At 40.6% G+C, this 15,704-nt stretch overlaps 1 protein-coding gene across 1 annotated transcript in view; it reads left to right on the top strand.

The window, feature by feature from the left end:
* The window catches only part of NEB (nebulin), a 424,680-nt gene that overhangs the window by 31,871 nt on the left and 377,105 nt on the right, over window positions 1-15,704 (top strand). The window contains 5 exon segments of the mRNA XM_030209286.1: window positions 3,512-3,616; window positions 5,475-5,579; window positions 9,078-9,185; window positions 10,011-10,127; window positions 15,518-15,619. Of these exon segments, the coding sequence (XP_030065146.1) occupies window positions 3,512-3,616; window positions 5,475-5,579; window positions 9,078-9,185; window positions 10,011-10,127; window positions 15,518-15,619 (537 nt within the window).

A 15,704-nucleotide genomic window follows, 5' to 3' on the forward strand; every position in this document is an offset into this window, starting at 1 on the left:
CCTAAACTGTACCTGTTTCTTTTTTGAAGCCCAATTTCTAACATTAATTCTTAGCTGCCAAATTCCTGACCAGGCTTTGCTACATCCCTCCTCATGTTATCCACACCATCCAGGGTATCTATCCTATTGCAGATTTTGGCATCATCCACAATGATGCAAACCTTACTTGACAGCACATCCACAGTAATGATTATAAAAATCTTAAAAAGAACTAGAATAAAGACTGATCCCAGTGGCACAACCTTATCCTCAGAATGAACTCAATTTTCCTCTACCCTTTTGTTGCCTCCCACTCAACTATTTTTTCACCCAGTCACTCATTTTAGGGCCCATACCAAGAGTACTAAGTATATGGGGCATTGTGTGAAAGGCTTTGTTGAAAGTTAAGTACACCATATCTAGCGCTCTCCCTTGATCCAGCTCTCCAATCACTCTGACAAAGAAATGAATCAGACTTGTCTAACAACATCTACCTCTAGTATAACTATGCTGCCTCAGATTCTGGAAACTGCATTATCTTCTGTTTTGGCTGTGTTTCTCTTAATTTACTCAAACAGTCCAGTAGTTCCCAACCTATTTCCTTAGTTTCCCTTTTACAAAGCTGGACCACATCTGCCCTTCTCAAGTCTTCTGGGACCAAGCCCAACTTTAAGAAGGTCAGACTGCAGAGCCACCAGAACTTTCCTAAATTCCTTCAATACCCTTGAATGTATTCCATCCAGCCCCATTGCCATGTCTACTTTTAGTTTAGCTAGCTCCTCACAAACACAGTCCTCTGAAAATAGTCTGGGGTCTATGTCACTTCTATTTCTATCTGTGTTCGTTCTATGTGGTTCTGCTCCTGGCCCTTCATTTGTGAACACAGAGCCGAAATATTTGTTGAGCAATTCTACTTTATTCTCTTCAGCTTTTACATATTCCTCCCCTTCACTCTCGAGTCTGACAATTCCACCTTTGCACTTCTTCCTATTACTAATCTATATAAATAATTCTCACCTCAAATATTCTGAAGCTCACTCTGTGGCAGGGAAACACTGGAGCCCTGCACTACCACTCACTGTCAGTCAGGCACCACTCACTCTTGCCCTTCTTCGTCAGATCGGAAATAAGCAAATGAGCTAGCTGACAGTGTATATAAGTGAAAACATTCAAGCATTACTATGACAGTCTGACAGGGTGGGAGAATGGGGGTGGGTAGGAGGTATGCCAGTGACTTCACAGTGAGAATCCTGAAAGGTAACTTTAAAACCATACAAGAAAGTAAGACCTTTGAAGTCAGAATGATTGAATATTTTAACACCCAACAGAAAGGACTTAACAAGGATCTGGGGTTCCTAGTCCATTATAAACCATAAAGCTGTATTTCTCTGTTGATCACCCCACCCCTCACCTATCCACACCCATCCTGTTAGAATATCAATGATATGCTTTGATGTCCCCATGCATACCTCCTACCCACCCCCATCCTCCCACCCTGTCAGACTGTCATAGTAATGCTTGAATGTTTTCACTTATATACACTGTCAGCTAGCACATTTGCTTATTTCCGATCTGACGAAGAAGGGCAACCTTCGAAAGCTAATCAAGAAATGTATTAAGTTATGTCCAATAAAAAAGGTATCATCTTATTTTCTTTTCCATGTTTTATTTTGTTTGATTTCTATTGATATCCTGTTATATCACAGAAATTTTATGCATTCCAGCACATGTACAGATGTATGTGCATGCAACCCCGGGCACCAATTTTTGTGTAAGATGTAGCTGCTTCTAGTGGAGATCTATATGTGCATCAGTCTGGTGCACTGTCCCATGTTGGTGCACATTTTTTTGTGCTGGGCCTGTTTGCATACTATCTAATTACTGCATTGGGGAGCAAAACTTTGGTGTTACTCTTCTTGGAAGCTGCATACTAAGCATCAATGCTCAGCTCTAATGCAAGGTTTCTGCATCGGCCCCTAAATTTGTACTTGAAGCAATGAAGAGTTAAGTGTCTTGCCAAGGATCATAAGGACCAAAATAAATATAAAAGGTCAAATTATACAATTTATCGAATACAGAGACCAAAAGTTCTTTAAAGAGTAATATTCCAACCATATAAATTTTTCAATTATTTTTTCAGAAAATTTGTTATGAATAAAAGGACCTCAACCTGCCCAGCTCATCAATCATTTGAGCCAAGAACAGCATCCACTTGTCATCATTGGTCCATTTCAATAATTGTGCTCCAACAAAAATGTGTTCAAAGTGCAGTCGTATTTTATTATCTCTCGCATAAAGTTCAATATTCAGAAATTTAACAGTCAATAAAACTTTCTAACATAACTTATCTGTATGGATTCCCTCTTCAACATGATTATGTTTTGTTTCTGCATCAGAAAGTGGGAACTCTACCATTAAAGTATCACCAGTTCTCTCATCGAAGTCTGTTTATCCATCCATAAAGTTTCATTTCATCGGGCTCCGTTTCTCTTCTCAGAATACTGAAAAACATGGCAACCACGTTTAACTAAAAATCACGGTGTAATGATGTAACTATGTGCTCAACTAATCAAAAGGCAGATTATATTTAAAGAGACATCCATTTTATTTCCCTGTTTAAACCCAGTGGTTCACCATAAGGAGCATTGGTGGGATATGAATCTTGGCTTCCCTGATTTTTAGCCAGCTGCTCTAACTCCTCCACTTATTGTCAATTGACAGCATTTCCAATTTTGTGTTTGAGAGATAAGTAACAGATTACAGCTGTGTAAGTGGCCCTATTAGGTAGGCAGGTAGACGAAGAAAGCACAGTACTAGTAAATGCAATCAGGTAAAGAGAAGATTATCAATAATATACAGCATAACCACATGCTTTGCCTGATCTGCCATTTATCATATCTACTGGCTGGTGCATTTTAAAATGTGTGGCTCATTTGTATTCCCTCAGTTATCATGATTCCATGACTCAGTGGGTGGTGCTTTTTCTATGAGATAGACGATTAAAAATTGCTTGTGTTACTGTGCCAGGGCTTGGCCTCATACCTAATACTTACCAGGCCTTTTTCTGTATTGGAAGCGTGGCCCTGTGCATCAGAAGTTAAAATGAGGTCCTTTGTCTCTGGCATAATGTGTCAAAGCATTTCTCCAGGAGTGTTATCATGACATCTTAAGGAAATTATCCTGTGTCCTCTTTTGTGCAATGTATTGATACTTATGTAGTTTAACTCCGGAGGTAACGGCAAGATAATGATATTCTTACCTGAATGCTATTTCAGGGAATACTATTATTTTTATAAAAACAACAATACCATTTTAGAGGCAACATGTATTCAGATTTTTGTTGCTGAATGTTATTTCCTCTGGGTAAATCAGAATTTGGTGTAGATTATGATCTCACTTTATTTAGGGAAGAAACATTTGTTTCAAGGCCCGAACAGTAAGGCAGGATTAGGTAAAACTGAAGAGAAGGCTAATGGTTCTTTTTTGTAAAGGAAGCAGGTATAAATGCAAATTTTTTTTTTTTTTTTTACAGATTGTCTACAAAAAAGGACATGATGAACAAAAATCCAAATTCACGCCAATAGCCCACCCCCTGGATGTGGAACTTGCCAAGAAAGTGACCAATCAGCGCAGTGATGTGAGTATACTGCCCCATATGTACACATGACCTGAGGATCAGAACAAGTGGTTTGAACACCTTTGATTTTGCTAGCTTGTTTACTCTGGCATCCCCTTCGGCATTTCTTACCCCCATGAATAGCAGGATCTTCTATGTATTTTCTCAGCTTCAGAAATCACTCATTTCTCTTTGCCTGGAAGCATATTCAGACTTGGAAATCAAGTTTTACTACACCCATCAAGAATGCTGGAGGGTGAAATTTTTTTGTTTTAATTGATGTAGCATCACTTACAGAATGTGATACCTTTTATTGGAAAGTCTAACCCACCCCTTCACAAAGCCGCGCTAGTGGCTGCCAGAGCGGTAATGCCAGCACAGCCCATTCAAAGTGATTGGGCTGTGTCAGCATTACCGCGCAGCAGCCATTTGCTTGGCTTTGTAAAATGGGGAGGTTAATCTGTTCCACATAGGTTCCTTCTCAAACAAAAGATTTTCTGCTAGGCCAACCTGGGTTAATGACCTGGAACCTTTTCAAACTGTGGCAAATTGCTTCCTTTCATCCATGGCACAGAGGGGGAAGTGGAGGCTGCCACTGGCTCCAACCTGTAATGTTTTACAGAAAATCATAATTGGGCCTATGTAATCTTGAAAACTCAAGTACTACATCATGTCTGGACTGTTTTTATGTGTTGGCACAATTAAATGTACTTCTGCTTATAAAGAGTACATTTTCCCCTGCACCAATGTGCTTCCTCAAACTCCACTCTAACTTCATTCATAATTAGACTTTTTTTTTTTTTTAGAGAGTTAATTCAGAACCTGCTACAATGTCATTATTCTGACAAATGCAATATAAAAATCATCTGGGAAGCAAAAGCAGTTAATGGAGGCAAAAAATACAATGCTGAACAAAAAATTCATTCTCAAGACACTCTGTAATTAAGAACATATAAGAACATAAGAGTTGCCATACTGGGAGAGACCGAAGGTTTATCAAGCCCAGTCTCCTGTTTCTAACAGCGGCCAATCCAGGTCACAAGTACCTGGCAAGATCTCTGATCAGATTTTATGCTACTTTTCCTAGAAATAAGCAGTGGATTTTCCCAACTCCATCTTAATAATGGTTTATGGACTTTTTTAAAGGAAATTATCCAAACCGTTTTAAACCCTGCTAAGCTAACTGCTTTTACCACATTCTCTGGAAATGAATTCCAGAGTTTAATTACACGTTGAGTGAAAAACTATTTTCTCCTCTTTAAAATTTACTATTTAGTAGCTTCATTGCGTGCCTCCTAGTCCTAGTATTTTTGGAAAGAACGAGCAAATACCCTCTACCCATTCTACTCCACTCAGTATTTTATAGACCTCTATTATATCTCCGCTAGCTGTCTCTTCTCCAAGCTGAGGAGCCCTAGCTGCTTTAGCCTTTGTATATGGAAATGTGTTTAGATTTAATACATATACATAAGAAATTGAGGGGGTCTTTTAAAAGGTGCATTAGTGTTTTTAATGCACATTAAACGCTAGAGACACCCATAGGAATATATGGGCATCTGTAGTGTTTAGTGCACGCTTATTTTTAGTGTGTGCTAAAAACGCTAGTGCGCCTTTGTAAAAGGGGCCCTGAATTATATCATCACTTAAAGGAAACAATGTGCACTACACTGTATTAAAGAAATTGGAAATGATCAATTATGGTAGTCATTGAGATACTGTGGCAAAGCATGTTCTTGTTTTACTGTAGGGTTTAGAGCTAAGAAGTCTTGCTTGGTTTTCCGATATCTGAAGGCACTTCAGTAGCTGTGAAGAACCAGCTAGTATGTTCACCAAATTCATTCCAATCCTTCTTTTTATATTTCTTTCCCCCTGTGTATAGCACAAATACCGTGAGGACTATGAGAAGAAGATTAAAGGCAAGTGGACTCAGACCCCTTGCTATGATGTTTTAATTGCAAAGATGAATGCTGAAAATATCAGTTCGGTAAGTTAATGTTCCTGTTTGAAACGCTGATACATTAGCAGAAGACAGTCTTATTTGGCAAATATTTCATTTGTATTACACATACCCTAATGCAAAAATACAGACATGCTCACAGCTGCCAAATTGAAGGAGGAGTTTGGTAAGGAAGCACAGCAGGGAGAGCTGCATTAGCTGTTATCGAGGTAATGCGGGTACACTGTCACAGGGATGGTCCTCGAGGGCCACAAACCAGCCGTGTTTTCAGGATTTCTACAATGAATGTGCTTGAGATCTGTTTGCATATAATGGTAACAGTACATGCAAAAATGTCATGCATATTCATTGTGGAAATCATGAAAACCGAACCGGATTGTGGCCCTCAAGGACAAAGGTTGCCCACTCCTGCTCTATCAGGCTAATGCAGGTGCTGCATTGATGCCTTGACAGTTACTGGGCAAATCTATAAACTAGGCACCATCATCCATGTGTGTGTGTTATCTGCGTAAATGTTTAGAATACTAACATATATGCGCACATACCAGTAAATATATGCCTATCTTGCATAGATAGGGCTCCCACTTATGCACGTAACTTAAGAATACTGTAAGTTATGGGCCAGATTCTATATATGGTTATTTATGGTGCTGTGAAAGTGTACAACAGTTTACAAAATTATTGAAAACATATTGCTTTGTTAAAGCTTTTTCAGAAGAGTAAGGTTCTTGTATTACTTTACCGTTTTGCATGTTCCTCTCTGGACAGATAGGGTTTTTGGGGTGTAAGGATTTAAAATTTGTTTTTTATTGTTTGTATATATTGTTTATGAATGTGTACATGTAATCTGCCTTGTTAAAGGCGGGATATACATTTTAAAATAACTAATAAATAAATAAATAAATATAGTGCCTCCAGGTTATGTGGGTTAGCAATAAGTTTGTGTAGGGCTATCTGATCACTAGTCTTATCTAAAGCAAGAGTCAGGCTATCCTTAAAAGCTTGGTGGGTAATAAGAAGCTGAATATTGTCCATATACAGATAAGCACTTAAAACCAGAGCTTGAATGAGTATGGCCGAGGATGCCAGAAAAAAACATTAAATAAGGTTGGAGCCAGAACCTATCCCCTGTGGAACCCTGCAGGATGGAGAAGAAGGTGTAGATAGAGAATTATTGATAGACATCTGGAAGATGCAGGAAGAAAAAGTAGGATCTGAACCAGTTTAGCATGGTTCCTTTGAGGCTGGTCTCCTGAAGACATGTGAAAAAGTGTGAATGATTTATGGCATCAAAGGCTGCGTTGAGATCAAACTGAATAACAAGGACATCTGGACATTCAGATGACAGAAAGTTCATTCAGCATTGCTACCAAGGCAGTCTCAGTGCTGTGTCCAGTACAAAAGCTTGATTGCCTAGGATAAATAGTATTGGCAGTATTCCAGAAACTAATCACCTTTTGGGCCACAGTCTTCTATAAAAGCTTGGCAAGATAGGGAAGGTTAGAAATAGGTCAAAAAGTGTGAAGTACACTGGGATCCAGGTGTGGCTTTTTTGACAGTAGCCTGATCACAGATTGTTTCTATGACAACGGGGCCAGCATTAGGGGTGGGCAAACAGGGCAATTGCCCTAGGACCCCATATCACTAGGGTCCCAAACCTACCTAAAGTTGAAAAAGGGACAATCTGTAAGCAAGCTTTGGGGTCCCTTCCCATCATGTCTAGCACCAGCCCGGTATGGCAAGGGGACCACACTCAGGATCAGATTGAGTTGACAGCATCCAGAAGAACTAGAGAAAGAGAGACCAGCAGTCCTTAATTAGCCACGGAGGGACAGAGTCAGATAAAGTGCCTGATGGCCTCATGGAGCTAATGAACTTTTCAAGGTTAAAGTGAGAGACAAAGGGGGGGGAATTGGTAAAAATAGCTTTGGTCATCGGGCATTGAAGGAGATCCAGAGCGACTGTGTGGAAGAGACAATGGGAGGGGAGAAAAAGAGTGAAGTGTCTGAATAGAAAAACCCTGAAAATAAGCAACTAGGGATGTAGAGAGAGAAACACCATCCTCACATATGGCAGCACGGCCATAGTAGTAGCTAGTGTAATTAGTAGGTCAAGCCTAGGTATGATAAAAAGAATCACCCTTTTTAGTCAGGTTTTGACAATGGACATGAGGAAGGCAAGCACCAAATACATAAAAAAAACAGAGGACATTCAAGTTCATGGATTGGAAATGTAATGGGCTTAACTGCAAAGGATGAAGGGGAACAGAGTTAGAAGGCAGCCCTGTGGTCTTTTGCTGCAGGAAGGGTGTAAGGTAGCTTACACAGCGAGGCAACTTATAACAAGTAACAGATGGAGTGGTCTGTGGACAAAATGCAGTAGAATAGGTGACACTGCAAGCCAACTAGTACAGATGGAGATTTTTAAAAAACAGCATAAAAGTGAGGGGAAAACAAGGCTTACTCAGAAGGTGTGCAAAGGAATGTGTCAAGGAAGTTAACTGTAAATGAAGATGCCGGGAATGCACAGAGGTTTGCCGTTAGCACACGGTAGTCTTGGCAATTACCGCATGGTAACTACAAAATCTTAGTGCAGCTTAATAAATAAACCCCGATTATATATTACCTATTTGTCTTTGTTCCACAGTCAGAGGACTGTAAACCTAACTTATCATTCTCTAATGACATAGAACAGGAGTTCATTTTCATGCATTGTCCCAACAAGTCTAACCTATACCAAGTCGCCAAAAGTTAGCAGAAGTAATTATCCATTTAAAAGTTAGATTAACTCATTTTGTATGTGTTACCTCAATGACATCTCTAGCTTCTCCTGCCCCTTTACCCCTCATGTTATGAAGAGTTTCTCCTGTCCTCTTCTGTTTAACCTCATAGCTCTCTCCTGCTTCTTTAGGGCCTCTGGTTTAGTTGGAACCAGCCTGTTTGTTTTTCCCTGTTGCAGAAGTTTTAGAAAATGAAATCTTGGTGCAAAAATGCACCCTCTCTAAACCATGCAGGCAAAGAGACTTGTATCCTGCTTGCACTCCCCTCTCCTCTCTACCACCAATCATTAAATTGGGCCTTTTGTGTTTCTTCATGGAAAAATAGTTGTAGGCCTCAGTTCTGAAGAGGAGGTGCTCCATGTTTCAACCTCATATCACACAGAATCTCACATGATTAATGGCACACAGAGAGAAGGTTGAGAGAAAAGTAAAGCTTTACCTTTTACCTTCAACAGTACATTAAATAATGTAGAAAAAAAAACACTTCCTGAAAAAGGAGTAGAATGGTCTGAAAATAATGTGGAGTGTTAATTATTTTGTGGAATTTTAATCCATCCTATATTAAACATAAGAGGCCAACATTATTTTATACCTCAGGGCCATCATATACTCACTTACTGTGCCTGACAATTTATTTGTTTGATAAAGTTATTTACGTATTTATTTAGATTTAGCACATGCCTTTTCATTTCTAGCTTGAGGTGAATTACAGTTAGGTAATGTTGATTCTTTTTCGTTACCTCTAGAGAAAATACCAGGAGAATTATGAGAATCAGAAAGACCAAATTTATTTCATGCAGACTGAAACTCCAGAGTACAATGTTAATAAGCGAGCTGCACAGAATGCCAGTGTGGTATGTTTAAACAATTCCTTCCGAAGTCTGTTTGTCTGCATGCTGGTACTGTTATAAACTGAACCACTTACCACTTTTTCTAAGTAATAACAAATGACCAGTCTTCATCCCTGTGATCTCTGTTTTAAAGTAAAAATGGACACGATATGAGAAGCCTTTGGCGGCATGTCTAGTTTTGCTTATGCAAAAAGAAAAAAAAATCTGATCAGTATTTATACTGCAACAGCCTTCCATCACCACAAGATGGTACTGTATCACAACTGCTGATGTATAACGAGTGGCGTATGCCCTTATGCACTTGCCTACTCTCTCTCATAGTAACTCCACTAGCAAGTAAAACATTCCAATGTATAATTCACTTGTATTCTTACAAAGAATATTATCATTTTTTATTGTTATTGCTATTGCCACCAATAACATGAATCCCAGTGATCCTAGATCAGTGGTATCCTCTTCCAGTCCATGCAGACTCTGAAATGGTTGGGTTTTCAGGCTATTCCTAATAAATATGCATGAGATAGATTTACAAACAATGACAGAAGTATACATATAAACCTATCTCATGCATATTCATAAGGGAGATTCTGAAAACACAACCTGTTTGCAGCCCTTGTTGACTGAAAGTGAATAGCAGTGCCTAGATAATCACATTGCAACTTATATTCAGTGTTCATGATATGTGAGTAAAGAATTGTGAGGAAGCTGAGCTGGCTTGAGATGTGCTGTATATATTCGCACACATTTAACCTACAGTACTTGCATGAAAAAAACTAAAGATGAGTGGAATCCTTTTAAATAAAACTGGGGTTCTTTTTAACGCCATAGATAAAATACAAACAAGAATATGAAAAGGCCAAGGGCCCGACTGCTTATCACGTGCTTCCTGCTACCCAGAATCCACTGCTCAAACACCTTAAACATGTTGGTGAATCCTTGAGTGATGTAAGTATTCTATATGTGAATATAATTTCCCATTGGGGTATCTATGTGAAGGACACAACGTGAATTCTCTGTGTAGAGAGCAGAAGCTACAAGGAAAGGCAGTTTCTTCCTATTATCACTGAGCACTTCTGACTATGCATGAAATAGAGCTCTTTGGAGCCACTTTTCCCTACCTGTTCGTTAAACAGAGGTGTGAATTCAGCAGTTAATCTAATTGAATGTAAACTTGAAATCCAGCAGTCCTCAGAAACTTTAAATAGGCCTCTTCTATAATTTATTTAATTTTTTTTATTTTTGTTGCATTTGTACCCCGCGCTTTCCCACTCATGGCAGGCTCAATGCGGCTTACATGGGGCAATGGAGGGTTAAGTGACTTGCCCAGAGTCACAAGGAGCTGCCTGTGCCTGAAGTGGGAATCGAACTCAGTTCCTCAGTTCCCCAGGACCAAAGTCCACCACCCTAACCACTAGGCCCCTGTACTAAAATAAAAGATTACAGAATTTGAACTTATCAAATGCTGAGAACAGAGCACCTTGAATAATTCCTCTGAAGTCACTACAAACATGGGATTAATGCAGTCTTAATCTTCTCTCTCTTCTAAATTCTCATGAACAATAAATGCCAAAGAGGTTGTCCATGCCTTTATAGACTAAGAGATTTATTGAAGCATAAGTTTTTGAGGGCAAGAGTGTACTCTCAGATGTGTGAAGTATAAATACACCGTCAGGTGTATGACGTGGAGGACACAGACTCTTTTCCTGGAAATTCAGTTCCTCAATAAGCTGCAGAAAACACCGGGGCATTAGCTGGGACTTAGAACTGCAGAATGCAAGTGCTGCATTGATTTTTGTGCTTATTTTAGAAGCGCTATTCAGTGGCGTACCTAGCTTGTTGCCACCTGAGGCGGAGCACATCTTTCCTCCAGATGCACACTTCCTCTTTCCTCCAAGCAAGAGGGTGCACTAAGCAATCGCACGTCTGTCAGCTCTGCCGGTCCCCTGTCCCTCTATCACATCAACTTCCTGTTCCAGGGCAGGGGACCGGTAGAGCCGACAGCTGCGCAACTGCTCAGTGCACCCCCTTGCTGCTTGCGCCCAGGGCAGACCACACCCACTGCCCCACCCTTGGTACACCACTGGCACTATTCTTGTTTTGGACATCTGAAAACTGGCATTTAGACATCCATATTGAATGGATGTCCAAATCCTGATTTTACAAAGTCATGACATGGATATTCAACACTGTAGTACATCCATATGGCAAGGGGGCGTGAATGGCATGTTTTGGGCAGGACTAGGGAGGGCCCAAAATATGGATAAGGTGCTCTGGACATTTTTAACAAAGCAACATGCAAGTTTGAGGAGTAGCAGTTTAATAGTTAACATAGTAGACTCAGAACCAAAGGAACCAGGTTCAGCTTTCACTTCAGCACTTTTATTTTTTTACTAGCCGTTAAGCCCGTTAAAACGGGCAAGATTTCCAGCTACCCTCCTCGCCGCTGCTCCCTCCCCCCTCCATGCTGGGCCCCCTGCACTGACCTGACAGCGCCTCTCACCTCCGTGTGAAAGCACTGCAGGGGGCTCGATACGGAGGGGGGCGGGAGCGGCGGTGGGGATGGAGGGTGGAGGTTGGTGCATGCGGTGTTTGTTTCCAGGCTCCAATGGCAGCAGCAGCGTCCGACAGTCCGACTCCGTTTCCCTCTCTGTTCCGCCCTCTGATGTCATCACATTGTGACGCAAGGGCGGGACAGAGAGGGAAGTCTCTACTGCGCACTTGCAGGTGAGTCGGTCACTTGCCATTTATATGTTTGATTTTTAAATTGTGAGCTCTCCAGGGACAGAAATATTTAAGACACCTGCAAGCCCTAAGGCTATTTGAAGTGGTGTACATTCAGGTATAGTAAGTCTTTTTCTGTTCCTGGAGGGCTCACAATTAAAAAAAAATTTCACAAATAGCTGAAGTGGGATTGAACACCCACCCAGCCCAGAGTCCCAACCCACTGTTCTAACCATTAGGCTACCCCTTTGCTTTGCATGGACATCTGTGTGGCTGTTTATAAGATGCACATTTCTATGCTGCCATACAGACATATGTCCCTTGTTTTCCCATTTCATAATTTGGATGTTTCAGTTGTAACATAGATGTTCATGATGGATGTTTCCAGCACATGGATGTCCATCTCACATGTATTTTAGAACAGGATGTCCATTTGTGACATTCTGACTTATACGTCCATATTCTGAATTGGCCGTCCTTTCTAAAATGCTGCTCCACATCTCACAAAAATATACCTGGTGTTTGGCTGTGGCCATGAAATTTTTTGTTCCTGGCAGTGGCAAGGTGTGACGGTAGCCTCCCATCCTGGACCGCTACTTTTTGGAAGACTGCATTATACAGTCAATCCTCCCCCAGTTCTCTTTATCCTCTGAAGTGTTGGGTAGAAGATGTTGTTCCTTGAATGCTGGTTCTGTGATCCAGTCTGATTCCTTAGACCACATCTTAGCCACAGACTTTGGAAGCTTTCTTAGCTTGCTGACCCTTGAAATTATCAGAGCTTCCCATTGACCCTAAGGCAGAATATTGGCCTCGTATCTCAGCAGACCATCTATTCAATGCCAGCCAGAGCATTTTGACCCTTATATAGCCTTTATATCAGACTAACAAGGCTACCTGTCTTGAAATGTATGGATGTAATTTTATATGTTTTTTTCCACTTGTAAAGCCTGTTTACAAGCAGAAAAGGGCTTGCATAAAATTGCACTAACTGTGTATGTGTGTGAAAAGTGCCTGCATGGAAAGTGTATGCACATGACCTATATGTAGACATTCCCAGGGATTTAGTTTGGGTAGAACAGGGGTGGGGTTGCAATGTATGCATAGATTTTATAAAAATATGCGTGTATACACTATAGGGGCCGGATCTGGGATCCTAATTTGTACAGGCACAAAGGCGCCAATGTTAACCTTTGGAAAATAGGTTTAAAATAGGTTCATGTTTCTGTATATCAAATAGGTGAGGTGTCTTTTTATAAAATCAAGCTCTAAATGCACGATTCTTGCTCCTTCAGACTGTGCTGGAAAATAGCTTGTAGATATTCAGAAGCACCAGGTGCCGCATCTTTAAAAACAATTTATTAATTATGTATGGTCTTAATTGTTCTCTAAGAGGATTATACATTTTAAAATAAATAAATTCTATGCTGGCTAATAGATATATTTTTAGGGACAGAATTCACACAACTTAGGGAGCAATCTTCAAAAAATGACCCTAAGTTGTGTGATTAAAGGAATTCTGTCCCTATTTGAAGGCTCTTGGTGCTTTCTTTTGCTGTAATTGATAAATTTTGGCAGGACACCTCAATATCCAGTCAACATTTTCCATTTTAGATTAGGATGGGCCATGGGTTTTCTGAAGAGGAGGTTCAAATTTATCCAAAATAACACCGATATTCAGCTGCCTAGGTCTGCCCTGCTTTTTCAATAGTCCTGCCTAAATGTATATAAGGCATAAAGGGGCCCTTTTACTACAGTTTAGCACGCACTAATGAAATTAGTGCACACTAACCCCCTAATTCTATAAAGGGTGCTTTTAGATATGTGTGCACCCAAATTGCATTCACATCTTAATCGAATTATTAACACCAATAATTGGCCTTATAACAAGCTATTATTGGTGCTAATTGGAATCAATTAAGATGTATGTGCATTAATTTAGGCACATGAGCCATGCCTAAATTTTATACGCATCCCGACAAAGGGGGGCACAAAAATGGGAGAGTCATGGGTGATTCAGAGCAGATCATGGGTGTGATTTATGGTTACACGCACAGTTATAGAATAAGGGAGGCTCCGTGCCTAAATTTAAGTAGAGGCATTTGCATTGTGTTTTCACTGGTGTAAATGAATGTGCCTAAATTTAAGCGTGACCTCCAGGACTTAAGCCCTGTCCTAGAAACCGCACTTAACTTTAGGTGTGGCTTATAGAATAGCGCTCAGCATTTTTTTATGGTGCCATTTATAGAATGTAGCTCTAAATGCTAAGAAGCCCATATTGGGTCAGATTCTATATAAGGTGCCTAAAAAATCTGCGCTGTAAACATTTCCACCTAAGTGTATTCTATAAGCGGTACCTAGATTTAGGCACAGTATATAGAATATGCTTAGTTGATATCCCAGTGCCTAAAATTATGCGCCTCCAGTTACACCAACGAAAATGTGGTGTAAATCCCTGCATGTAGGTTTACGTGCATTGGGCCATATTCTATAACTATATGCGTAAATTTGGGGACACCCATGGAATGCCCATTTCCCCACCCACAGCCGCGCCCCTTTTGAACTGCACGCATTAGAATTTTGGCGCAGTTCATTATAGAATATGCTTAGCAAATTGTACGCGCAAATTCTAATTATTGCCAATTAGTGCTTATTATTGCTTGTTATCAATGCTGATTAGCTTGTTAAGCCAATTAAGTTACATGCATTGTTATAGAATACGCCTGGATTTAGGCACAGATCTCTGGGAACGCTATATAGATTCCAGCAGTTTATGCCTATGGGCTTCTTACCATTCAGTATGTGCTGATTCCATTAGCGCATGCTAAACTTCAGTAAAAAGACCCCAAAGATAAGTACCGTATTTTTCGGACTATAAGACGCACCGGACCATAAGACGCACCTAGGTTTTAGAGGAGGGAAATAGGAAAAAAAAAATTTTTCCTTTTTCCCTCCTCTAAAACCTAGGTGTTCCGGTGCGTCTTGTCCGAGTTCGGGATCGCCCTCCCCTACTCACGTCAGCAATGTTCCCTGGTGGTCTAGTGACGTCGGGGCAGGAAAGAGCCCCCTCTTTCCTGCCCAGCGCGCTGCTCTCTGTCCTCCTCCGTCCTCCTGTATGCTGCCTGACTGTCTCGGCTATATTCAAAATGGCCGCTGAGAGTCTCGGCGGCCATTTTTAATCTCGCCGAGACCATCAGGCAGCATACAGGAGGACGGAGGAGGACGGAGAGCAGCGCGCTGGGCAGGAAAGAGGGGGCTCTTTCCTGCCCCGACGTCACTAGACCACCAGGGAACATTGCTGACGTGAGTAGGGGAGGGCGATCCCGAACTCAGGGGGAGGGCGATCCGGAATCGCTACCTTCGGACTATAAGACGCACCCCCAATTTTCCTCCCAAATTTTGGGGGAAAAAAGTGCGTCTTATAGTCCGAAAAATATGGTAGATAAATTACTAATGACCCTTCCTGTAAACTATGGAATTGTATATATGAATGCAGGTACTGAAGTCCTGGGTGGAGGCCCATGCTTTACCTCTATCTACTGACCATATAGAAGCAATAAGGACCTTGTTGGAACAAGAACAAAATCATATATAATCCTTTCCCTTTGCTTTTAAAGGTATTATATAAGCAGAACTATGAGAAAGCGAAAGGAAAAAGCATTAATTACTGTGAGACACCAAAGTTTAAACTGGATACTGTTTTGAAAAACTTTAATGACGTAAGTAGTTTTTTTTTTTTCATTTCACTCATTTATGTATGTGCAGTGCAAAACATGTTAAAAAGTTCACTCAATCTTTTCTTCT

Source organism: Microcaecilia unicolor, chromosome 7 (assembly GCF_901765095.1).
Source record: "Microcaecilia unicolor chromosome 7, aMicUni1.1, whole genome shotgun sequence".
NCBI lineage: Eukaryota > Metazoa > Chordata > Amphibia > Gymnophiona > Siphonopidae > Microcaecilia > Microcaecilia unicolor.